General features: G+C 39.3%; 1 protein-coding gene across 1 annotated transcript; it reads left to right on the top strand.

Annotated features, from left to right (window-relative positions):
- Positions 1-3092: 3092 nt before the first annotated feature.
- kcnk4a (potassium channel, subfamily K, member 4a) lies at positions 3093-17267 on the top strand. The gene is made up of 8 exons (XM_084719010.1): positions 3093-3406; positions 5974-6146; positions 8483-8766; positions 10469-10586; positions 12013-12173; positions 12929-13115; positions 14364-14497; positions 15420-17267. The coding sequence occupies exons 3-8, from the start codon at positions 8578-8580 to the stop codon at positions 16515-16517; spliced, it is 1887 nt and encodes a 628-aa protein (XP_084575136.1). The 5' UTR covers positions 3093-3406; positions 5974-6146; positions 8483-8577; the 3' UTR covers positions 16518-17267.
- Positions 17268-27256: the final 9989 nt, after the last annotated feature.

Here is a 27256-nt window from a genome sequence, read left to right as displayed (position 1 = left end):
CTCCTGTCCATACTGGACACAAAGACATCTTTTTTCTTAAGCAATTTCAGTGTAAGTGAGGGGGACCAAATCGACAGTCCTCATTCTGTGTAAAAATACATGTCTTCTCTGCAGTATATTTAGTCTAGAAGCAGTAACATATTGACTATAATTGCAGGGCTAGTTGGTGCTGGTCAGTCACAATAGCTCCAGGAGATTTTCTCTGTTCTCCAATTTAGCTTGGTTGCTAAGGAGACAAGAAGTTCACACCGTTTACTCTAAAGACGTATTTGTACCATCAACTCTTGTCTTATACTTTCTGCAAACCATTGCTCCATTGTATACCAGTTTATACTCTGAGATCCACTTCCACTTTTAGTCAACTGACAGGACAAGTGAAAGACAAGTGAGTAGTACAACACAGCCAGTGAGCTACATTAGCTTCATCCACTTTGGATAGTCTGGTCTTCAATCTCAGAACCCATTGGTTAGTTTGACAGCGATTAGCCTCTGGGTGCAATGGCTAGTGCCTTAGGGCTTCTGGTGTAGCCTGCAAATATCTGGATATTGGATATTTGGGCCAAGATTTACTCTTTTGTGCACAAGTGGTCATTGTTTACAGTCCAATTAGCAACTTTAGACGCGAGAATGAACCGGAGTTGAGAGACGTCTACATATCTGCCTATGCATGCAGATCAGTATTAAAAAAAAAAAAAGTTATTCAAACCTAAACTGTTGTCAGATGATAGCTGATGGGCTCTGAGATTGCATTTTGACATATATGTTCTTTTGCTTTCCACATACACTGTTTACCTGCATGCAACCAAAGCCTGTGCAGATGTAACTGGTCAACACTGTTCAGACTACAAACAGACACCAGGACACTTCTGGAAACAAAATCTTATGCCTTCCCTACAGATGCTGCATTCATGCGGATATCTGTTGAGAGATTAGTCCCCTCAAATGTCATTACTCTCACCACAGCTTGCTGTTGGTGAACGGTGTGAATTTGTGGGGCAAAATTCACCAAAGTTGAACTCGACATGAAACAATTTCTCTCATTAACTTAAGAGCAAATCCAATAATTTCAAAATTCCACTGGAATTAATTAGTCAAATCTAGTGTGTATCTTACAGAGCTACAGTCTTTATAGTGCTGCCCATATAAAGTATAGTTTTTTTGTATTTCTACCATACAGTAAAACATAAGGAAACTATACTTGCTTTGTTCTGGTGGAGGAACGGGAACAAAAAGCGTGGATTTCATACTAAAAAGACTAAGTCTTGAAGATACCTGCTGGCTTTATGAAACTGAAGACTGCTGAAGTGTCATATTGGCTTCAAAAATAGGACAGTATGTTTTGTCCCCTACTTGTCCCTTACACCAGAATTGCTTTAAGAAATGTTGTCTTTTGGCCAGTTTGGACAGGGAGAACAATTAAAGTCAGTTAAAGTTATTTCTTTCAATATACATATTGGGATGTGAGTTTTGTTTTATGGTAGGCTTGAAAAATGTGAACATGTCCTTTGAAACATTGCTGAGCTCTCTTTCATTGACTTCTGAGATGATTTCTCATACACACACACACACACACACACACACACACACACACACACACTTACATGCATACATACATTCTCTCCTGGCCTTGGTTTGTTGACTCAGTCAGAACAGTGTGGACTGTTGCTGCCCTGACTCGATGCCATCACTATTCCTTTGCCATGCTGACACACTCCAACACACACACACACACATACACACACTTCACCTCCCTTTCAACTGCCTTCATATCTCTGGGATCTGTAGTCTTTTGGCAGTGAGGTGGGATTTTCGGACTGTGAGCACAGAAGCTCACTGAGTATTTGTTGCCTTGTTTTGGACACTGATGTGAATGTATCTGTGTTGTGTTTGCAGATAGAATAAAAGACTTGCTCTTAATTTAACTGTTGTCTCTCTTTTGGATTCATTTACGTTCGATTGCTTTTGAGTCTGAGAAGTCTGGCTGTAAACTTTCTTAATTTCACATCTTGATGTTCGGTCTGTTTGATCGGCTGTCAGCTGTGTCCGAGGAGGTTTCTACTGCTGGCACACAATCAAGGCTACATGAGTGATATGGTCGAATGAAGAGAGCCTCAAAGTGTTTAAGTGAAATATCTTGGTTTAATCACATAAGTATTTCCGTAATTACCAAAGTCCTCTCCCTTTGCCTCTTGGTCTTGTTGAGAAAGTGTGGAAGCTTTAAAGGGGCTGACTTGAATTAAAGAGTCGATTGAAGAGTTAGGCTCTCGACATTTAGAGTCTGTTTTATTTCACAATGCAACTCCTCAAGCGCAAGAAAAATTGCATGGACCATAACTTTGACTTTGAAGAAACAAGTGTCTCTTTTTACCTTCCAAAAAGACAGGTTGGAAAGGCAAGGATTTAGAGAGCTGTGCCCCCCACGTCCAGCTCAGGAAACTCCGGGCCCTCTGCTCTTCCTCCACAGTGACGGCACTTAATCACACTTGCAAGCAGCACTGTAATGCTCCTCCTCCTCGTCCTCTTACGATCTGTTCTCCTCTGTCAGAGTGATGTAGGGTCAAGAGAATGGGGAAACACCTTCCAAGGAGAAAACACACATGCACACATGCACTTTGACAACACACACACACAGAGGTCCTCGCTGAGTGCTGGATGTTGAGAAAACGGCACATGCTGCATGAGACGAACTTGGATAGCAAGATTTCTCCAAACTGAAGGTAAGACATGCAAAAATTATTTCTTTTAAGGAAGTTACTGAGAGTTATAGCATCAGTATTTTTACTTTTAATACAGTACATACTCTGTTTATTTTCATTTTATAAGAAAAATGTATGTTTTTTATCATGCATGCTACTTGGCCTTCAATTCAGTTTGCATGTGAGCCTCTAAAATTACATTTTTCTTTTTAATTTTAGGGAAATTATCAATCCGCTGCTCTCACATTCTTGCCAAACATAAGTTCTCTCAACCCTGACACTTCTGACAGTAATATATGTCCAAAATTTAGACAAAAAAACTACAGAACAGTATTTAAATCTGTTTCTGCAAGCGTACAAGCATAGCTGCAGTATTTGATAAGCTTGTCTTCTTTTATGTTGTTTTTGTAGCGTCAAAGCAAAACATCAACAAATGTGCCTTCTTTTTTCCTGGTACTTCTGTAGCTTAAAACAGTCCTATGATTATTTTCACTTTCCCTGAGCATGAAACCAGAGAACAAGAGTTGTAACATGTGATCTCCTTCTGACGTCAGTGTTGGCCAACTGAAAAAGAGACAAATACTTTGGGGGTTAATTCCATCTAAAGGAGCTGTATTATCTTCCAGCACTGTGATTGCTCAGTAGAAACTACATCTCCATCCGCAGACGTTCAGATCCATCCCTGGAGGTTTTCAGGCAAAGATAAAGGGGTAGGACTAATTTTTTTTTGTTTCTCTGGCTTTGGTTGACTGTGGAGTTCACAAACAGGTCTTTTTTTGGTAGCTTGTGTACAGTAGAAATAATACAGTCACTAAAATCCAGCAGTGTGTTTTGTTGGCACTAGTTTTACTCCCTAGATGCTGTGAGTTTCTTCTCTTCTGACCTTATTTAACCCAATATGTAGTTTAGAGTTAACCCTTTCCTTTGCCACACGCTGAGATTGCACATTTGATCGAGCTGACAAGATATAGAAATTGCCTTAAAGCTTTATTATTTCACCAAAAGAGGAAGGAGATCATGTTTTATATATTATCAATGCATAAACAAGTGTATGTTCTTTTGTCTGATAAAAAGTAACTTGCAGACAAACAAATGTGCAGCATGTTATCTCAGTACATAGGGATGATAGGTATGTTCTGGGTCAATTAGACCCCTTAGAGACCTAATCATAAACAAAACATTCCACTGACACAATTCATAGACTTATTATTAGGGCTGTACTCAGTAGTTTGATGCTTTATTCATTAAGTGACATTTGAAATCTAAATCAACATTTGAATGCTTTAAATACTTTGTCTTTGCATCTCTCTTCATTCTGTTTAGACCTGATATTTCTGCACACTTGCAGATAAAAATTAGATTCTAGTGGTGGCTGTGTGGGATTGTTTCCGTCTCATGTGAGCCAAATATTTCCAGTAACTCCAGGACAATTATTGACAATAGGTGGATGAAAACATGTTTTGAATTTTGTAAACAATTACATGTAACAAAATATTCGGCTTCAATCTATATTTGTTTGTGTTTAGCCTTTCAAAAACAGCATTTTCACTGCAGTCAAGAAGTTTTTGACCTGCTGCTTGCCACACACAAAGGGAGGCACGCACCTGTATTAACAGGGCGGTCTATTAGCAATCTAACAGCACCGTAAATTATGTTGACAAAGCTGAACACTTACATTAATTCCAGAAAGTTAATTTAATTTAAAAAATAGACTGACTCATTTCATCCAATGAATCACTTTATTGAAGCTGAAGCTCTTGTTTAAAGATTTTTAATTTTCTTCTACATACTTTGTGTTGAACACTGAGACTGAATTTGATGCTTAATCCAGTATTCTAAATTTTAGGCCTTAAAATGTCTTTTTAACGGGTCAAATGTATTGAATTATGAAGTTGATGTAACTTTTATCAAGTTGCAGTCTCAATAACCTCCAACGCAAACTTTACAGCTCAGTCAGAATTTATTGAAGCTCACACAGCTAGCTTCATGCTCCACTGTCAAGTGTGGAAAGGACAAGAATTCTTTCATTACATGATTTGGATTAGCAGATTTCATTAAGAGATTGAGATCAACCTATGTTAACAGGACCACGATTGACTCCAAAGTAGGTGTGATGTCACAAATCATGCTTGTATGTACTCGTGTTCAGTTCAGATTTAAGGGAAGCAAAGACGAACTTTTGTCCTTCAGCAGATGAATGTGAAAGCATACTTGTAGTGTCAGTCTCGGCACATACCGGTCATTCTGCACAGTGAAGCTCAAACGTCCAAATTAAGTAACAATAAGACAAACACATTTTAGTGGAGGGGAAGTGTGTTTGAGTTGTTAAAGAGGGCTTCAGGATCCCAAACTTGACTGTTAAACTAGCGACTAGTCAGGTTGAGAGGAAAGTTTATAACTTTTTTCTGTAGTTCATCTCAGTTTGGTCAGATTTGCCTTATACACCTGGCTTAAATGTAAACCTAAGAATAGCTCATGTACATCTTCTCCCAGTCTCATGCTTCTTTTCAAACAGCTCTGCTCATGATTTATCTCCCCACCTGCCCCGCTGTTTAACTTAAGATTAGCTCACCACCCCTCAGCCACAGTCCTGCTCTTTTCTAAGCCGCCCTCACTCAATATCTTAGCAAAATATCAAAATATGCCAGCGCAGGTTTAGACAGTGATAACTAATAATGTCTGTCAGTGCTGAAGCCAGGGGCAGAGAGCGAGACTGTCCACACAAACCAAAGCCAACAGTCCATTAGCGCAGAATGCTAACAGTCGGCCAGTCTCTGGGAAATTTCAGAACATTGTCAAGGTCCGTGAGGAGACGACCGAGTCCGGCTGACCCAGAACAAGAAGCCCCTAAATGCTCCAGTCCTCTATGTGTGTGTGTCTGTGTGTGTGTGTGTGTGTGTGTGTGTGTGTGTGTGTGTGTGCGTGCATGTGTGTGTCTCAAAGGTAAACACAGTTCAAAGAAAACATTAGAAGCCAAATGAAGATAAGCGATAAATATGTTTTCGATTAATGTCAAGATGTATGTTTGGAGTTTTGGCAGAGTCTAATCGTTTGTGAGACCACTGGCAGGGTGGCCTGGTGTGTGTCAGTCCCTCCCTGGTTATTATGACAAAGTCTCGACAATGTGAACACTCATTTAATGCCACTCATACCCTGCTAAAACAGAACGAGAAACGGGGAAATGTGCCAACTTAAAGCTGTTCTGTTCCATTATGCTCCAATCTACATTTAAACTTTAACATGCATGTGTTTGCCTGTGTTTTATCTTGCCTGAAAGTCTTCAAATGGCTTGAAGGAAAAGGAAATGGACCCACAGTCCTCTGCTCGTGAACACTGAAGACACAGGATAAGCAGAGAGAAAGCGGAACAGGAACACAAGGAAATATTTCTCCATCGCCTGATTTGCTGAGCTTGAACATGGGATGAGCTCCTGACAGTCACTGACTCGAGGTACTCTCTTCATCAACCTCCTAGTTATAAAACTTTATTAATCACACAAGCTTTCATTTAAAAAAAAGAATTTGCAAGTGAAGAATACTTCCTTTCAATGTTGCAGTATTGCTCCATTTGGCTTTGATCACATTGCAAACACTTTGTAACACACATGACATGTTTCCAGATATTTGTTAGATGCTTGTCTCCACTCTGAACCGGGTTAGGTGGGGTTTTTGACATGGGTTGTTCCTGGAATAATTTCCAAAACATTCAAATTGAGCAGCGTGACACAGAAAAGAATCAAAGGGCTGTATCTGGAAATGGAAAAAAGTGAGCGTACCAGACCTCATTAGCCCGTTCCTCATTTCTGTGTGAGGCTAACAGCTCGCTTCAGGCTACATTAGCAGAATCTAGCATAACCAGACTGAACGTCTGACCAAACTGTCAATGGTCAAGTTGCATTATGGGAAATGCAAGATTCAGTGTTTTTGGAGTTGGAACTGCTGCTGTTAATAAGTGTGCTTCTAGAAGTCTACTGACAAGAATGGGAATAGAGCATCATTTCCAGTAAGCTATCTCCTTGAAAAAAACGCAAGGGGCATTAGGTTTGTTAGCACTTGTACTTACCGCCATTGAAGAAACTACCTTGAATGTAGAAATCCCTAGATGATCTGTGGGTGGTGAGATTTTAACCAATAGGTTATCATCAGTGTAGCTGTTGGGGGAAACGCTGAAGATCAAAGTCTGTGTAAGGAATTTCAGAGATTTGTTTCATGTTTCACACATTGTAAGTGTTAGAAAATAGTTACTGAAAATGCAAAAAGACTGAGAACTATGTAGTATTGAAATATGGAGATAGACTAAAAGTGTTTCTGATGGCTCGATGACGCTCTAGAGCCACATGTCTCCTAACACTATATGAACTAGAGCACTTAAGCATTTAACATCAGCAGTGAAAGTGATGAGAAGAACAGTTCTGTAAAAGATACTGTAAAGCAACAATGAATGTGTGTTCTGAGTTTGTCACACCACAGAAACACGTGTTATTAACCACTCAGCCAAATTTGAATGATTAAAGAAATTTTAAAATATGTAAAATTAGTTTTCAAAATTATGAAAAAAAAAAAGAGCAGTTTTCGTGTCTGCTCTGCCGTCACCTTAAAACGACCTGAAAGTCGTCAGGTTGTTGGAACTGAAGTGAGTTGAAGTGAAACAGACATTTATCAATCATAAACTAATGCAACTCATCATGAAATGAAGAGGAAACTTTTGTCTCATCGAAATGGGTTTGCAGGTTCATGAACCTTCAAAAGTCCAAATTAGCCCAGCGGTCGCTGCTCACTTCAGCTCCAACAACCCAACAGCAAAGAAAAAAAAAACTTAAAATCCTGTTGCAGATCGAGAGGAACGAGTTAATTCTCGAATGAGTTGATGGGTCACTGTCGCCCCCAATATTTCAGAGCAGAGAAAAGTTTTTTTTTCTTGATTTTGAAACCTAATGTGTTTTGCCTCAGCAAACTTTGACATCTGAACAAGTGGAGCAATACACTAATTTTGGCAATTTCCTACAAATATTTAATATGATAAAATGACCAATTGATGACATTTCATATCCAAAAGGTCAACGGTCAACTTCACTGTGACATAATGTTCTCTTCATCAGTCCCCCACAAGCTGGCAGAGTCATACAACTTAAAGCCAATAATTCTGGTTGCTTGAAAAATTATGAAGCAACCAATTGATCATCAAACATTTGCTGGTGAGGGCTTATATGCTATTTGCTACTTTTAATTATCACATTACATTACATTTGATGGACTAAACAATTAATCGTGAAAATAATTGGCAGATCAATGTAATATTGTTTAGAGTTTGTGTGTCAAAGTTGTGTGGGTGTAACCACAACTGTTTTAAAAGGAAATTAAAAAACAAATGTCTCCCATTTATTATACTGGAGATGCATTAGGACAGACTCGTGAGTACTGTTTTAAGATAAAAATCAGAAGCTGTCCTTTTAAGGTTGGGGCACACAATCTAATTCATACTGTTTATATCTTATTAACATAAACAAATAACCTTCATTTGTATTGTCCAACTAGTGGGGTGGAAAAATTATATCCATATATATTTATATTAATAAAAAGAATAAATGTTCTTATTTTACACCATGTCAGCTCTTAACTTTTCACTTTTCCTGTCAGGGATTGTCTCTTAGGTTTGACGCACAGATGTATAAATAAAGGTTATTAGCATCTGTCAGCCTTCCAAGAACACTTGTGCTGCTTGTGTATACATTTCTGTGCTCACACATGCATCGCCTCTCCAAAGGAACTTCCTGTTTATATGGTCAGTTGTGCCCCATATCCTGACTGAGCGTCCGACCAGATCCTGGCCTCCGACCTCTGACGCCTAACCCTGAAGGGGCAGGGGAGTCGACGGGGAGAACATGCGGTGCACCACCCTCTTTGCCCTGCTGCTGGGGGTCATGCTGTACCTGGTGATGGGAGCGCTCGTCTTCCGCACCCTGGAGGCCCCCGATGAGGATTTGGCACACCAAGACCTGCTCGCTACCAAGAAGATGTTCCTTGACAACAAGACCTGTGTCACCGAGGTGGATTTCCACAAGCTGGTCAAGGTAACATTACACAAACACCCACACTGACTGAGAAAGAGACTTTACAACAAGCTTAACACACAGAAATTAGAGTATTTCTTGTGCTTTTCTGTTTTTGCTCTGTCTGATCTGACTTGACGGGTGATAATTTTCGAGCCAGTGTGACTCACTACCTGAAGATATTATTATCTACACTGTCCACAGATAGACATCCATAAATCTGCTTAAAATCACAGAAGAAAGACAGTCCTTTCCTGAGAATCATCACATTTTCAAGTCTGTACATCCTTGGGTACACTGAAAACAGGAATTGCTAAAAGCTAACTTGGCATACTGTTTAAGGTCCGGTGTGTAAGATTTATAGGGATTTATTGGCATAAATTCAGTCTTTATACAGTCATCAGTTTTCAAATATGCTGCAGTTGCTACAAAGTGAAAAAAGCGAGTGATATTTTCACTACTGGTTATCTTTCAATGTCACCTAAATACAGATACTATTACAAACAAGTGCAGACAGTCAATCTGAGGGTCTTTAAACAGTATTTCTCATCACATAGAGGCTGTTCTGTCACTTGTATAAACTAGCTGTGGAAAGTAACTGAGCACATTTACTCAATTATTGTATTTAATTGCAATTTTGTAAAGCTCTGTTTCAGAAGCAAATGTTATCCTTTTTCTCCACTGCATTTATTTGATATGATTTCTAGTTACTTTTCATATTAAGAAAAAAATCACGATAAGCTAATAAAATACAAAACATTATTGAAGAGGTACTGCACACAAATGTTTTTTGAGCTATAATGAGATTATATGTCCGTACGTGATGAAACGCTGGTGTTAATATTGAGATTTATTACATTTCTAAGAATAGGCATTTTATGGCTTGAAAATGGCTCAACACATCTACAGTTTTAAATCATCATGAGCCTTGCTATAGAAGCAGCTAGTTCAAACTAATTTATGTCATGAAATTTATAGAAAAAAAAAAAGCTGATGCCCTCTAATCAGAGGTGGGCGTCCCACCTCACTGAGCAACTCCTGTCTCAAACATCCACCACCCAGCTCCTTTCTCAGCCTCTTGCCAAGTTTTTAAGCATTTTTTCAAAATGATGCAGTGGGTGGAGTTAGGCTCAGATCTGGGTGTGTAATTACACTTTGAAGATTAAAGCAGTCGCTTGTGACCTCTTAAAACAGAGCAGCGTTTTCGCGGGGCCACTTGTAATATTTCAGATCGAGTTTTTAACAGTTCCACCAAAGTGTGTATTCCCAACAGATGATTAAGAATAAATCATGTTTTAAGGCACAATGAGATTAAAGTATCCGATAATTCAGATTTTTTTTCTTCTTTCCTCTCCCGTTAATCATCCCATGGCCCCTCAGATTTGTCTGTGACCCCCTCAGATGGGGAACCACTAAATATAAAGAAAATCATTTCCACTTTGATCAACTACAACAGTTAAATTGTCCTTTTTTTCACTGATGGATCATTATTAACAATCTAATATAGTAATTAAAATAATATTGTAATATATAATAATGTTTTAGTCACCGGTGCCGTTTTTTCTGCAGAATGAATAGTGATAGAGAATTAAGTCTTTAGTCAGTGCAACCTGTTTTATTTTCATGCTATAAAATAAATGAGCTGGCTGGGTTCCTGTTGTGTACAGATTTGTGTTGGAGGGTAAATTCACAGTTAGATAAATTATGTCCTCACTCTGCACAGGGAGTGGTGTCTGCGGTGGAGGCAGGCCTGGATGTGAGCAACCTTTCTCCCAACTTCACCAGCCGCTGGGACCTGTCCTCAGCCTTCTTCTTCTGTGGTACCATCATTACCACCATAGGTAGGTGTGACTCACCTTCAGGTTGCACTTTGAAGATCGCACATCTATAAAATTCTGTCTTTAGTTAAGACATCAGTGCTCAGTTAAGTACATACCTGACATGTTCTGGAAATGACAAACAGTCCATGTAATATTCAGGAGATCTGAGCTCAGTTCTGAATATACCTGATCCTTTAATCAGCCTGTCATCTTCACAACCAAAACTTTAATCAATATAAACATTATACTTGTTTGACTGTTAAATGCAGCAAAGCAGTTTATTTAATCGGAGAGCAAATGTGAATACCCAAAAACAGGGACCAAAATTAGCACCAGCCTCCTGCCAAATGCTGGTAAAATATGCAAGTGGCTGATGGGTTTGTTTCTCTCACCAGCCAATAAAACAATGATAATCTATTGAGTGGCTTGTAAAATTTTGAACGGTAACTCACCATCTGGCTGGCAGACAAAAAAGTTTATTTTGGACCCTGAAGGAAAATATATGGCTCTCTTTTTAATAAGACTGTCAAAAGTATTGATGCCTCAGTACTTTTCAATACCACATAGTTTAAAACAATATGATCTGAACAGTCGATTATATTGAATGTACAGAAACTATAAAAAAAAGAGAAGATCTAAATGCTCATTCAAGACCCCACATAAGTCTTTATTTTTCTGCCTGAAATTTGGCCTGCAGCAAAATCAGACAGTGTTGATGACTTTTTCTGTACGAGCACTGTCTGTGTCTGCAGGTTGTTAATTTAACAAAAGAAAAAGTGTCCTGACTTTGTGTGCCTAGGATTTTTTTTTCCCCTTTTTGCTGTGGTATTAAAAGATGTATCAAGTATCTTTTCTTTAATAATAGTATTGTATCAAACTTTAAAATTCTGTCTATTTTAAAGGGAAATTACTCGTAAAAGAAAATGTTCACAAACATCAGGGGCTTAGCTAAAATAGCATAAAAAGCCCTTCAAATAAAAATAACTTCAAAAGGAGTCTTAAAAACTAACGTTCATTAAACATGTAATATTTTTCCACATTAAAATCTCTAAAAGGGCTACATCTATTTTATGTTGTGTTCTTAGATCAAAAGGTCAAAACCAGAGAAATCTAGAATTTATTCAAGGTAATGATGCATTTCTTACTAGCTGCTAGTTCTCCAACTTTGGGGAAAACATGGGATACATCAGATACGTCAGTGAGTGAGGAAGTAAGGCAGTGAACTTGACTAAACATAAAGTGAATAAAACTGTAATATATTACCTGGTCTGTGATAATTTTGCCCAAATCATGTCAGATAGATCTTCATCTGCAGTGGTGGTTGTTTAAGAATAAAGACAACAACTCTCATGATCCCACACAAATTCACAACATCGTGTTTTTGTTTTAGCGTCTTACATGTTGTACGTTGAACATATATAAATGGCTTCTTTTTATTATTTAACAGGTTTTGGGAACCTGTCTCCTCGGACGTGGTACGGCCAGTTGTTCTGTGTGTGCTACGCCCTGGTGGGCATCCCCATGTTTGGCATACTGCTGGCTGGTGTGGGTGACCACATGGGCACAGTGCTGCGGAGAGCTGTGGCCAAGATTGAGACGCTCTTCCTGGTGAGAATGGTCTGTCCTGCTCAGGAACCAAACCTCAGTGGGATTTACACCTGTCTGAATCTCTGGTTCAAACCTTCCAGGGCCAAATCTCTTTTTTTTTACTGCTGCTGTAGCAGGGAATAATTATGATCTTTGTGGCTTTTCTCATTAAAAACCAAGCTAGAACCACCTCCTCCTAAATGTGTTAAGGGGTGCAGCTGATGATTATTTACAATATGGATTAATCTGATGATCATTTCATGTCATAAAAGTAGTGTCTCTCAAAGCCCAAGGTGAGGTCCTCAAATGTTTTGTTTTGTCCTCAACCCAAAGATAGTCAGTTTACTGTCACAGAGAAGTAAAAAAAAAACTACTACAACTATTAATCTATTATTAAATTAGTTTGCAAGTAATTTAACAGTTGACAAATAATCAATTAAAGGCCTAATCGTTGCCTCTCTAAAATGCACATTTGTTTAGTTATGATTTTAAGTTTGCCCTACTGTTTTAAAGGAAATAATAATGTTAAGATGTTAAATAAGGTAAGTGCCTCCACAAAAGTCACAGAAAGGTGATGATTAGAAGTGGTAATTAAAAATTTTGAACACTTGACCCTCATCCTTACATTAAATTTAGATGGATACTGAGGAGATTATTCACAGATAATTGATTCAAAATCTGTTTCATTAAATCCAATTTTAATTTGTTGCCATTATTACAGTCTTAATTCATTATCATTAATTCTTCCACTGTACTTGTGGTTTTCTCTCTCGCAGAAACGTAAGGTCAGGCCGACCACTGTGCGTGTGATCTCAGCGGTTCTCTCCATCCTGGTTGGTTGTCTGATCTTCCTCGCCGTGCCGACAGTCGTGTTTCAGAAAGTGGAGGACTGGTCGTTTCTGGAGTCGCTCTACTTTGTGGTCATCACTCTCACCACTGTCGGCTTTGGAGACTACGTGCCAGGTCTCTCTCTCTCTCTCTCTCACACACACACACACACACACACACACACACACACAAATGCACACAATACACACAATGCACATCAAGTTGCACAGAGTTTTATTTCGTATTTTGAACAGTTTGGACAAGAAACCCGACAAGAAATTGTAAGGTAACTCTAAAGGGTCACAAGATGGTCAGCAGGGTAGGAAACATGAAAATCTAAATTCTGCTAAACGAAATTATGTTAATTTCTTCAGACTTTTCTTGAATCTTTCTTATTATGAAATAAACTGTACAATTCTACTTCATTTGGCCTTTGATATTCATCCAAATTTAACAGCCTGATAGCTGAAAATAAATTGTTGCTTCAACTCAATGACTTTATCAGAGACCAGCAGACTTTAAAAAACATAAACAGCCTTTCTGTGACAAATCTAGCTGGTGATATTTCACCTACCAACCACCAATAATTAATAATTAATTGCAGCAGTCTGAGGTCTGTTAGGGCTGAAACTATTACTCGATTAATCGGTTAGAAAAGTATTTTGATCAATTTAATTGTTTCAGGCATTTTGCAAGAAAAATGCTGCCAATTTTTGCAGGTTCCAGCTTCTTAAATGTAACTAATTGCTACTTCCTGTCCTACTACTACCATCATAAATCTTTAGGGTTTGTTGGTCAGACTAAACAAGCAATCTAAGGACATTTCTTAGGGTACTGGGATATTGTGATGGACAGTTTTTTAATCTTTATTATACAGATGAAATGATTAATTGAAAAAATTATGTGCAGATTAATCGATAATGAAAATAACTGTTAGTTAATAATGGCAGAGGCATATGCAAAAGCTGTTTGTCTGCCATAATGTGAGCGTGGCTTAAAGGTAACTTTCATAAAAAATAACTTCTTGTCATATTTGCAGAAGCTGTCACTATATCCTGACAATAGTACATGAGACGTGTGAAAAAAAAAAAAAGGTTTCTCTGGCTCCTCCTAGTGTTCCTAATGACATTTGCAAGAATCCACCACGTCTGAATGAAAACAACAAATCAGAGCGAGGAGGAGTTTCAAACACTCGTGACTCAAGCAGCTTCCAAAGTCTTGTCTGTAGCTTCTCCGCTGAGGTTTCATTGAACCAGAAACTGCCTCCCTACCTGCTCGAGGACTGTTTCGTATCAGACTCTGACTTCTGACCGTTGTGAGGGGGCAATACTGTATCTATGTGAGGAATTAAAACCATATTAAGTCCACGTTCTCTGTGTCCAGGTGGTGGCGGTGAGGGCATGTTGTTCAAGCCTCTGGTGTGGTTGTGGATAGTGTTTGGTCTTGCCTACTTTGCTTCCATCCTCACCATGATAGGCAACTGGCTGAGGGTGCTGTCCAAAAGGACTCGCGCTGAGGTGAGTGGTACACGGTACTAGATAGCCAGGAGGAGGAACTACACTTACAGAGATAATTTGGATTATGTGATGTGGGGTTGCACGAGGTACATACTGATACTCAGTGTTATTACCTACAGTAGATGATGGTCGGGACACCCACAGTTTGTAGAAGCAGAGAGGCGCACCAGCATGGAAGCTAAGCGATGTGCTGCTGTGGACAGGGTCAGCAGCAAAATGTATTTTAGCCACCCAAAAAATCTATCATTTTAACTGTACACTATATTTAGAATGTTTTCATTGCTTTACCTTGCTGTCAGACAGCCTTTTCTGACAAGAAACAGCTGTTACATAAGCCAAATATCACTTTCTCCAAACCTGCTAAACTACATAGGCGAAATCAGTAATTTAACTTGCAGAACACAGGAGTTCCTGGTTTACTGGTGCCTCAATCTGTTAGTTTGTTTGTGTTGTTGTGTGGGTTCAGTGTTTTAAAAGGATAGTTTGGATTCACCAAAGTCACACAACAACACAAACAAACTATCAGGTCGAGGCGGGAGTAGACTGACACATCCTGTGGTCCGCTTCCCATCAGAAGAGACTGTCCGATAGCAAAGTACAGCAATGAAAATATTACAATATTATTAGCATAGCTTTAAACTGATATTAGTAGGTAGGTAGATCTTTTTTAAGTGGCTAAAATACATTTTGCTGCTGACCCTGTCCACAGCAGTTCATTGCTTAACTTCCGTGCTGGTGCCCCTCTCTGCTTCTCCAAACTGGGGATGTACCTCCCGGCATCTGCTGTAAGTAATACAGAACAATGACCATTGATAAATACCTCATACAACCCCTGATCAAATAATCTGAACTGTCCCTTTTACCTTTTATCATTGTAGAGGTTCATCTTGTCACTGCACATGTTTCTCTCTGTCCCTCTCAGATGGAGGAGTTGAGGGCCCACGCTACAGACTGGACCCAGAACATCCAGAACATGTCCATGGACTTCCGCATCCCAAACCCTTTGGAGTTCAATGACCCTTTCCTCCTGCAGCGCCGGCGCTGGAAGCGCAGTGAGCGTCGCCGCATCCGTCGGGGAGCCCAGGGAACTCTGGGACACTGGGTTCGAGGAGGATCTGTGAACGGACACCTGCCGAACCGCTGGGCCGGCCTCTCCAGCTCCATGAGCCAGCTGGAGGCCCACTCGTCTCTTGAGAGGGCGGTGGTGGCCAAGTCCAGGCCACGAGTCAGTACCCCTGGAGGTGCAGCGGTCCCGAGGGTGGTGCCCGGATTGAGGGTCGACCCCGCTGTGGGTCTGCAGGTGGAGGGCAGGTCGTTTCCTCACCTGATGGCGCGCTCCTTCTCCCTCCCTGTGGCCCGCTCCACCTCAGAGCTGGACTCAGCAGGTGCAGCCCTGCAGGGAGAATCCCTGTATGGATCTGAGTCTCCTTTTGACTCTGCATCAGACGCCTCCTCTGTGTCCTCATCCTTCTTGGCGCCTCAGAGGTTCCAGCCGTGTCATACGATCAGCAATGCAGAGGAGGGAGGAGCCGCAGACATAAACGCAGCACAAAATAAAAAACAATTGATTGCAGCTGAGAATTATGGATCTGTAGCAGTCAAGAGCTACACACAAACATCTCCTGCAGGTTCACTCCCTCGCTCCTCCGCTATTGACCCTTTTATTCCTTCTTCTGTCCACCCAATTCTCTTTCCCTCTTTCCCCATCAACCTCGCTTCCTCAGCCAGCTGCCAGCTGCTGGATTTCTTTGGAGAGAACCTGGCATACATTGACGAGTCCTCAGACACTCTGAGCGACCGCGCCCAGCCAGCAGCGAGCGAGGAGAGGCGGAGACGACCACGAAAACCTAAGAGGAGGAGCATGAGGAAGCAGCTGTCACACAGGTGCAGCCCCCTGCAGGTGAGAAGGCCGCACGGTGACATGCAGCCGCCTTCAAATCCCCCCACACCACCTCCGGACTCTTCTCTTTCAGACCAGCCCCCATCAGACAACCCCACAGATTCAGCTCCGACACTCTGACAGACACAGAGTCCAGGTGTGACAGAACATCACAGTTTACACCAGAGCTGTGGCTTCACAACAAACTGGACACTATTACAACTTAAATACAGTTTATACATAACAGTATACATATATACCACATACAAATCTCACCATCATGAATGTAGCTGATGTTTCAGGATATTTTTAGTATTTATGTCTCAAAGTCAGCCCACAGATTTTGCTTTGTTACTTTGTGATCTGATGTTTAGCAGCTACAGTATTTATCATGTTCATTAACTTCATTTAGCTAGATGAAAAGTCAGGGAGCCACCAAACCTTTTACAGGTCTGTACCGATAACCACACTGTCAGTCTTGAGCACTCATCACCAGAGTGGACAAGTGTGTCCCACATCGGAAAAATACCAACACACAGTACGCTTAATCCACACTAGATGCACACTTTCCCTAATAACCTCTTCAAAGCCGTATTCAAAGTTGAGCGTCGTGTTGTGCTGCTTTCAGGACCGACAATAATCAGCAAACACGAATAAGTTTAATTTTATGTTGAATTCAGCATGAATATTATTAATCATATAATCCACTATGAATTCAGGGCAGAATACTTTGACACAGCATCGTCACAGCTTAACACAAATGTACAGGAAACAGTTAGAGCTGAAACCATCAGACGATTAATGCTTAGCTGATCAATAGAAAAATATTCTGCAACTTTTTTGATAATCAATTAAATATGTTTTAGTCAGTTTTCAAGAAGAATACCCAGACAGAACAGTTGATCTCACTAATAAGAATAATACTGCATATCTGACACTGTTGAGATGAAAATTTAATATTTTACCTTTTTTTTTTAATCAAATATTTTAAGAAATATGTTCCATCTTTAAAGTGTGTAGGTTTTAGTGGCATCTAACAGTAAGCTTGCAGATTGCAAACACCTTGTCTCACCATCCCCTTCCAAGAGTCAAGGAGAAGGCACGGTGGCTGTAAAACTTCCAAAAAACTCAAAAGGCGGTCTCTAGAGCCACTGTTTGGTTTGTCTGTTCTGGGCTACTGTGGAAACATGGCAGTGCCACATGGCGGCCTTCATGGAAGCACACGGGCAAAGTTAGCCTTTGGACTTTGTGCCAGAAAGCGCAGAAGCCTATCTGTAAGAAAGGTTTTAGGAAGTCAGGTGACATAGTGTAAAGAGCGACCAAGTCCTTGCTACGAGTAGGTGGTGACGGATGACAGGATTTCCACTCAAGAGACTGGGGTTTGACTCCTGTGAAGCTTATTATCTCAAGTTTTCTACTGCAGTCTGGTTAGGTTTAGGAAAACAATGGATTGGGCTAAAATAGATGCATAAGCATGTGTTAAAAGGTTTTCTGGCAGGAAGCACTGAGGGCTAACTTCTCCCATGTACCCCGTGGAACAAAAACACAACAGTTCTTATTCTTCTGTGATTCTATACTAATTAAAACATATCTAGGAATATTATATTCAATTTCTACAAATAAATCTCCCTAAGTTTGACGTACTGAAACCATCAAACCAAACCAATCAAAATAATATCATGTTAGGTCTCATACATAGTTCAGTCAAACAATGTGCTTACAATTAACTCAAATTAATTGCTTTGTTAGTTGTATTACTCCTTTCAGCTCCTGAATGTGTGTTTTTCATTTCATTGTAACTGTGACACCGTGTGGTTCAATCATCCAAGCTTGATTGTGCCATTTTCAGTATTTATATTTGATCTTATTAAGTCTCGGTGAGTCCCGATAAACTTCTATATGCTAGTGAGCTTAACAGGAGCTTTGGCACTGCAGCAGTTACCGCAAAATGCGTCACACAGGTCAATATTTGCGTACTTGCAAATACCGCGAGCGTGGTTACTGGGACGGATCTTTCATTTCATTCTGAAGGGAGACATTAACCGTGAATCAATTTCAATCCATGCAACAGTTGTTCAGATATTCAGCCAGGACTAAACTGACTCACATTCCCAGGTTGCTCCCACAAATGAATGATCTCAACACGAATCTAAAGAGAGATAAAGAGGCCTTTCAAATGAAGGAATTAAAATTGGCCTCACCTGGTGTAAACACCCGGTCATAAGTTTGACTGGTTTAACGAGGCTATGAGTCAAATCATTATCCATAATTACACATAATTATCCACTTTGTTGATCTGTCCTTTGGCTGCTGAGCTCAATTGATTCTCGGCAGACGCATTTAACACTAAATCTCAGATTTAAGCAGCTTTATGAGGCTTTGGCGACCGACTAATGGCTTCAGACTGTGGGAGGGTTTCCCACAGGGTTTCATACTGAGGCCGTGCCACCTCGCTTCAAGGAAGACAAGAAAAACTGAACTATAACCTTTTGTAGGAAAAAAAAAAAAGCAGAGGAGACATTTTACAAAACAAACGTCATCTATTTAAAAGTGTGACTCGTTTAGGACGTCATCTTGTAACAACATGCATCACAAGACACGATGCGTCTGGGTGGCCGACCACCTCAGCTAAAAACATTTCCTGGGGAAAACCCTGCAGTGGGTGGAGAACCTGAACCACAACAACAGAACAACAGTATCAAAGCACGGCAGGGCCATCATTCACAGACCGGTGTCAGTCCGCTGTGTGATGTGGTCAGGGGCGGAGGACTAAAGTCTGGACTAGGCTCTCTGCAGTAGTTGGTGTTACATGGTGTTTGGACATACACAATTACATTACTTGCCCACTGCCCCCACTCTCGTTTTGCTTTCTTAAATACACATATATGTAGAAATAAAACAATAAACAAAGCATCGGATGCTTCAAACATAAACTGAAAGTGTCAGAGTCAGATTTCCCTTATCGCATGAACAAAGTGAGGAGAGTTGACCAACAAGATGATGGAGGAGGATTTGGTCTCAAAGCAAAAAGCAAAAGCACCTTAAATTTAAAGTCAAAGCTTAAAGGGAACCTGATAATGATTCCTGGATCAATCTGAATCAAAACTCTGTCTGATGAAGGTGGCAGCATCTGGAGGTAACAACTCTAATCTACCAAAACTTTAAAAGAAACACCACAAAATAGAAAGAAGCTGCCAAAAACTGCCCCAACCGGAGGCTAGAGGGGATAGTATTTACTGTGGGGTTGTATGAGGTACTTATCGATAGTCAGTGTTTTACCTACAGTAGATGGTGAAGCATAAAGGAGCACCAGCACAGAAGCTAAACAATGTCAGCAACAAAACATATTTCAGCCTCTTAAAAAAGGTCCACCTTACTTTAAGAGTACGCTATATTTAGAATATTTTTTTATCACTTTACTTTTCTGCCACCATTATATAAGCCAAATATCACTCTGCAAATCATCCAAACCTCTGAAGCAAAACAGTGATATTAGCTCAGAGAACACAGGAGTTTCTGGGTCAACGCTGCTTTGATCAGTTTGTTTGTTTGTTATTGTGTGACTTTGGTGTTTAAAGGGTTAGTTTGGATTCACCTTAGTCTCGCAATAACATAAACAAACTAAACAGCCTTGGCAGCGGTGAAGATATTTGGTTTACAGAAGGGTTTACCATGAGAAAAGGCTGTCTGACAGTGAGGTGAAGCAGTGAAAATATTTTAAATATAGTGTGGACTTGTAGCTAAAATACTAACCTGCCTCTCCAAACTGAGGCGTGCCTGCTGCAATCTACTGTAGGTAATACACTGACTATGGATAAGTACCTAATACAATCCCCCTTCAAAAAAAATCAGAGGTAAAAATCATAAAAGTAGGTGCTCTATAGATATTGAGCGTTACTGATAAATATCTTTTATGGTAAAATTTAACGGTAAAACTGTCCAGTTAATTCAGGGGTGAAGTGAACTTCTCTGGTTCATAACAGCTGTTTAATGTTTTTAAGGGTTAAAAAGAGTAAAAGTCAGGCCAGGTCACTGTCCATTGCTTCATGTTATAACTTGTGTGCTCCCTACACCATGATTAGCATCTCTGTGTGCTCGCCTCAGATATAACCACTCAGAGGGCTATTAAAGCAACGCTAAGGTTATTTTAAAGTTTGTGGTGTTGACCAACTTTTCTATCAAGTGTCCTTAAATCGCTGATGCAATATTCTGCTTGTGACCACTTTTCCTCTTGGCTGATACTGTTTGTTAGTGTTTTATTATTTTTAAAGGCTCTGCCTTCATAAATAAGCTGCAGGTTTCTCAGCTTGTGCGCACATTTTACTGTACTGTTTGTCCTCAGCTGAACCCTGTTAGGTGCCTTATGATATCTTAAAGTGACGCATTAAAGTGATGAGTATCAGACTTCTTTCAACACACACACACACACACACGCACACACGCACACACACACACAGAGCTATTTGACATTAACCTTAACAAGCCTGTGCAGATGTCTTTGATTTTTTTAATGTATTTTTTTTCCTATGTGGACTTTTTGACCACTAATAATGGAACGTAGTTTTTATGAGTGGCTCCTCCTTTCCACTGATTAACAGGTGGGAGCAACATGCCAGGAAACCCACTAATGTGCCAACACAGGCAGTGAAGAAGAAGACTGCAAGCTAGTAAATATGGATGTATTTAAAAAAAAGTAGGTTTCAAACATTTAAGAGAAATCGGTTTAACAAATATTTGTAAGGAAGAAACAGAAATTCAAGGATTCACGCAATGTGTTTTGGATTATTTGCAGAGGGAGGCACTCATAGTCGGTCGGCTAAGCAATGGACTGGTGTGAACAGGGACAGCAGCAAAATGTAAAATGTAAAGATTTGGAAAACAAACTACAAAAAGATATTTTGGTTTCTCTTTGTGATGTTAAAAAAATGTGTTTGATATATAATTTCTTCAAAATATAAAGGGTAAAGTATGGTAAAAATGTCTAACTACAAAAACAAAATGAAAAACATGAGTGTGTACAGTAGTTCATATTGTACAAAACTGGGACAGAGGCTGTTATTTCCAAGCCTCCGTCCAGTGTAATGACCTGGATGGATTGTGAACTCTGAGAGCCCTGAATGAACTCAGCTCTTGGTGGATTTTGGGATAAACAGTAAGTTCCTGCTTACTCAGAATCAGGAACTATGACAGGAGGCTACCGTGGCATGATGCCCTCCACCAGGGCCAAAATAAGTAACTGACTGAATCCACACTCAAATTCAGGCTCCCACATATTTTGTCATCTGTTGACAGTGAGCTGGAAGGAGAAGGATATTCACATGCCACTGTGCTGGTGTCCTGACCGCGACCCACCAGCAATATCGACGTTTTGAGTCGGACACCTGACCATTTTCCTCTATGTTTAATTTATAAATATATATTTATGCAATCAAAAAGAAGGCGGAGAGTCAGGATATCTAAAAAGAACTTCTTTCACAGCGGCCATTTTGACAAGAAAAAGTAGGACAAACACAGGTGTTACCAATCATACTAATTAATTAGTATGATTGGTAACACCTGTGACCATCTTACTGTTTCATATCATCACAAAAGCTGTGAAAAAGGTCTGTTGTGCCTCATTGCTCAAGACCTCATCAGGTTCAGACTAAATATGGTGCCTTAAAGTCTCAGTCCATTTTATTTCCAAAAAAACCCCCCAGCAAACTGTTACAACAAATTATTTAAAGTCTAATTTAAGACAGTGTGGCTCATTTCTATTTTGATCTACTGAGATGCACAGTACTTTGATAACAGTGTTATTATTTTCTGTTTTAACTGTGGTTCTAACTGTTAAACTGACATTGTTTCCTCTCTTCATGTGCTATATTTCTTAATAAAAAATTAAACAAAATCAGTCACTGATTTACAAGATTTACACTGAGATTTGCAAACTTTTTCATTATCTGTTTACTCACATCAAGGGTTTCAACCAATTTAATACATGTTTTATAGCTCCAACTCGTTATTTTTTGCACGCGCAATTGCTACATATTGCTTGTTTAATCTACGTACATATGTATATCGAACATGTTACGATGGAGTCTTTGGGCCACATTAAGGGTACAATGGGAAGAGAAAGAGTTTTTTAATTTTTAATTTCACAAGTAAAGTAGAAATGTCTAGAATAATATTTAATACCATGTAAAGAATAAAATCAAAATGATGTTTCAACCTTTGATTTGTTCCCTTACGCTCAGCCCTAACACTCTTCCATAACATGTTCATGTGCTAAAATGAAACTACATTGTGCATCAAACAGCAGAACAAAGAACTGCTGCAAGTTGATAAAAGTCTTTTTTGTCAACATGGTCTTTGTGCATAACCCTGTTTAAAAAATAAATTTGTTTTTATTTTACTAACAAAACATTTGCGTTGTTCCTAGTAAAACTGACAAACAAAATGACACTAGAGATGCACACTGAACAAATCTGCTTTTCATCTTCCACTCTGACATCCAGTTTAAGCGCTGCGTGTTAGAATAACAAAGACAGAAATTTGCTTATGATTGCTTTAGCACATTAATTCAAGTTTTACATGTAACATTTACATCACATTTATGGGAAAACAATAGATATAAATGTTGGTAACTCTTATTTTAAAAACTTAAGATTTCTTTTTTTATTAAGCCAAATGTGGTTTTTAATTTGAGCATGTTACACTACATGTTAACAGGTCCTATAATATTACAGATGCACAAAACACTGTTCTTTGTTTGATATCAACTCAACACAGTTTGACCTGCTTAATGTTACTCGTTACTTTGAATCACATCAGTCTGCTGTGAATCCAAAGAGAAACCATAGAAATGTCGCCCTCATCTGTTCAAACAGCACACAGCCTCAGGCCTCTGTGGGTTTGGCCTCCCAGCTGTTTTGTCCCAATAGGGCCTCAAGTGCAGCTGTGGTCTCCAAGTTTGACTGCTCAAAGAAATAATGCTGAGGCCACAGATCGGTATCTTCTGTTTACTCCTGTGTCTCATTACCGCTCTGTCTGCTGCTTGTATAACTCTCTTATTTTGTGTTTACGGTGTCCTGTTGCCCCAAGAGCTGTTTTAATTTAACTGCCAGAAATAAAGAGGAACTATTTCAATCTAGTAGTCTCGAATAAAGTCTTCTTGTCCAAACCTGTGATGCCAGTTATATTTGAGGCAGAAGGTGAGGTGCAACTGCTTTCTGTCATCTTCAAAAACATTTTTTATCAAAGGCTCTCTTACAGTTTTGGTCAGAACAGGAAGGCTGGGTGAGAGTGTGAAGAGCCAGAGTCATGAATCAAGACATATTCTGCTATATGGAGGCCTGACGAGCCGGATGTGTCTGTATGTATGTGGGTGTGTTTTAGATGCCTGTAGGATCTGTGTGTACACTCTGTCTGAAGGTCAAATGCACAGACATGGTTATGATGAGACGTGTGTGTGTGTTAGGGAGAGAGAGAGAGAGAGAGAGAGAGAGAGAGCGGGGGTCGATGTCCACAGCAGACTTCCCCTCCTCTCCAAGGACAGTGGGACCCAGTGTGAGACAGAGCGAGGCGCAGCACCGTGGGATAAGTACAGGTTGGATATAGCAAGGGGTAGTTAAGTGGAAAAGACTAACAGATGCTGGGGCTAGTTTACTCAGGGGGAGGGAGCCTCACCACAGCTCCAGCACTAGCACCCCAAAGACACACACACACACACACACACACACACACACACACACACACGGAGTGAGGCTGCATTCTCACTGTGGCTTAGAAAAACAATTTTACTGCGATGGCTGGAGAACAGTTTGTATCTCTTTAAGCTATTTTAACAGCAGAAGCAGCTCGAATAAAAACCTCTTCGGTTAAGACAGACAGATCTCCTTCTGCTAAATGATTCAAGTTCAGGACATTAAAGGCTCAGTTCACCAAAAAGACAAAATTATCAAAAAAAAAAAAAAAAAAAAAAAAAAGACAGAAAAAAGAAAACAATATAATGTACCTGCAGATAGTTTTGATTTTATTTATAAAAAAAAAAAAATGGTCGGTGTAGTTCCACCTGGCTCCCCTCTGGGGCCTCCTCTGTTCAGCATCTACATGCTCCCAACACCCAGATGACAAAAAACAATATCATATGTTACCATAATTATGCGGACAACACAAAAAAATTACATAACGATATGACAAGGCGACTGTAATCCCATACAAGCACTAAGTAGTTGCACTGAACAAATCAGCGACTGGATGTGCCAGAAGAGTGTTTTTGGAGCCAAGAGAGAATGAATAAAAGTCTCAGCTGATGTTAAAAAAAACAAGCGAGAAATCTTGGGGGCTCATTTATAAAATAGACTTTTGATCATTTTTGAACTTGTGTACGACTTAAGTAGAAAACCAAGTATGAGTAGTTATTTATGAAACCTTACTTTGATGTGGAAGTTATCCCACTGTAGTCCAGTTTTGACTTAAGTGATTCATTCTCAAGCTATGTGTTTGTGTTTGTTTGTCACCCAACTATTTAGTCAACTGAATAATACGTGTTGTCTGGCTTTAGTCTACCATCGCTGTGATCTCATCCTCCAAAAAGTTCACTTTTCTCTTTTGGTTCACTGTAAAAAAGAAAGAAAGAAAGAAAGATGAAAATAATCCATCCCTCTATTTCAGTTTCAAGGAAACTGTCCAGTTTTTGAATTTAAGTAAAACTCAAACCCTTTTTAAAAAAATCTCAAAACAGTTTTGCCAACCTGTAATCATTTATTGATTTAATAATTAACTTTTCAACTTTAGATAAACTTGGAAACCCGAAGTATTATGTATTTAAAAAATTAGAATTGAAAATCTTAAACTATTAACCATTATACACTTTCACTTAAATTTGTTTACTCAACAGTTTTTGAAACACAAAATATTTTGTTTCCAAAACTCAAAGATTCATGTTTTTTTAAGTGGAAAGGTAAATTTTGTCAACAAAAGATAATAAGTTGGAAAAACTTTTGTTAAAAAGTTTATTTCAAACTTAAGAGTTTTAGTTTGATACAAAACTCAGATGTCCAGTGAAGACGGTTGCCATGAAATTATGAGTTTGTTTTTTTACAGTGTTCTGGACTAAACCCTCATCTGTCACTGATTGTGAGGCAGGTGCCGTCAATACGATAAGTTTATAGATCAAAGATGCTTCAGTTGCACATTTTCTTCTCAGAATCTGCTTAAGCAAAATATTTTATTGTCAGTATCTAGACTGTAAGCTCACCATTAGATATTATCTGAAGACTAAGTTCAAGTACAGATCTAAGAACATTTTTTCATAAATGAGGCCTCGGTGTGGTTAAGGACTTGGACATGCATTTATCTTCTATTGGGAGCTTTGTTTGTTTTTGTTATTATAAAGTGACCCTTTAAAAACCCCATAAGTGCAAAGCCCGAACAACCATCTCTTCAGCAGCCTAAAGTAGTTATAACATGCTGCACACATCTACACAAACACCATCAGGCATACATATATTTTACCGATTAGTTACTAATACTAAGGCTGTTGTTTGGTAAAGTAGAGAGGTCAGAGAGAAAAGCTATCAGCACCATGGACAGTGTTCTGGTGGTCAAAGTCATCACATGATCAATTAGAGATTTAACTTTGGAGATCAACAACCATATTACCCAGCAATTATGTTTGCATATCTATATGTGACAAAAAATATCAGAAAATAACAAATTATTGATTTCATTTAATTGATTAAACAGTTTTTTATAGGTTATAGTTTTTTTTAGTTTAGAATCAGTATATAGTTTTCGGAGGTGGATTCAGTACTCAGTCTGTACTCAAGTAGACGTACAAATGCAAATACAATGTACTCAGAGTAAAACAGTAAAAAGTCGCCCTCTGAAGAACATTTTCACCTGCTGTTTCTGTGCAAAGACAACTGAACCTCACTTTTTCTCCGCAGTCGAGTCTCCCTCTCTCATCACGTTTTTGCCTGATGTCTTTTATGTTTTTTTTTTTTTTGTCTTGTTACATCTTTTTCTTCTTGTTACGTCTTTTTTAACTTGTTGCTTCTTTTATGTAATTTTTTTGTCTAGTAATGTTTTTTTCATCTTATGTCCTTTATGTTGTTTTTCATCTTGTTACGTCTTGTTACATCTTTTTCGTCTTGGTCCGTCTTTGAAGTTGTTTTTCATCTTGTCATGTCTTTTTCGTTTTTTTTTATCTCTTTTTTGTCTTGTGTCTGTCTAATAAATATGCTATGCACTGACGGATGAACCAAGAAATAATTTTTCTATGTGTTATTTTCCCATCAGCTTAGGTTTAAATCTGCTTTTTCGATGTTGGGAGGGAAGCACACAATGATGCAAAATAAAAATAATCACTATTTGCACTCAAATGCATTGAAACTAAAGTAACAAGCCTGTTTTGAAAATGTGCTCTCTAAGGGCCTGCTCTCTCTATGGGCCCCAGACCCCAGGGGCGCCGTGCAGCTGTACCGTCTATTTCCAACTGTGGGTTTCTCTGTGGTTGAGTTCAGGAGAAAACAAATCAGACATGAACAACTGGACAAAGAAATAGCGACAGGTGTGTACAGGTGTGTCCTGATGAGGCAGAGGTTAACGCTTCCTGTGACGTTATAATTGTGGCTGAAGCTCATGGGTATTGTAGTATTCAGAGCCAGAGGTGGGATGTACAAATATTTAATTACTGAAAACAACTGAAAGAGAGAGAGAGAGGGAGAGGGAGAGGCTTGAGTGTGGAGAAAAGGTGAGGTTCAGTTAGCTTTCAAGAAACAGCAGGAAAAAAATCAAAATTTCATTTCAGAGCCTGTGCTTTTTCAAAACTTTTACTTGAGTAAAGAAGTTGATCCAGCACTTCTACTTTTGAGTCTTGTTTTACAAAAGTAAGT

Source organism: Lutjanus erythropterus, chromosome 5 (genome assembly GCF_056507025.1).
Source record: "Lutjanus erythropterus isolate fLutEry1 chromosome 5, fLutEry1.hap2, whole genome shotgun sequence".
NCBI lineage: Eukaryota > Metazoa > Chordata > Actinopteri > Lutjaniformes > Lutjanidae > Lutjanus > Lutjanus erythropterus.
This window is presented reverse-complemented; position numbering and strand designations above follow the sequence as displayed.

What these genes read in the sequence shown, in the direction of transcription:
- kcnk4a (XM_084719010.1), top strand. Translation starts at nt 8,578, where the DNA reads ATGCGGTGCACCACCCTCTTTGCCCTGCTGCTGGGGGTCATGCTGTAC. An exon ending in ATTTCCACAAGCTGGTCAAG is followed by an intron (nt 8,767 to 10,468) that starts GTAACATTACAC and finishes CACTCTGCACAG; the next exon opens with GGAGTGGTGTCTGCGGTGGA. An exon ending in AGATTGAGACGCTCTTCCTG is followed by an intron (nt 12,174 to 12,928) that starts GTGAGAATGGTC and finishes TCTCTCTCGCAG; the next exon opens with AAACGTAAGGTCAGGCCGAC.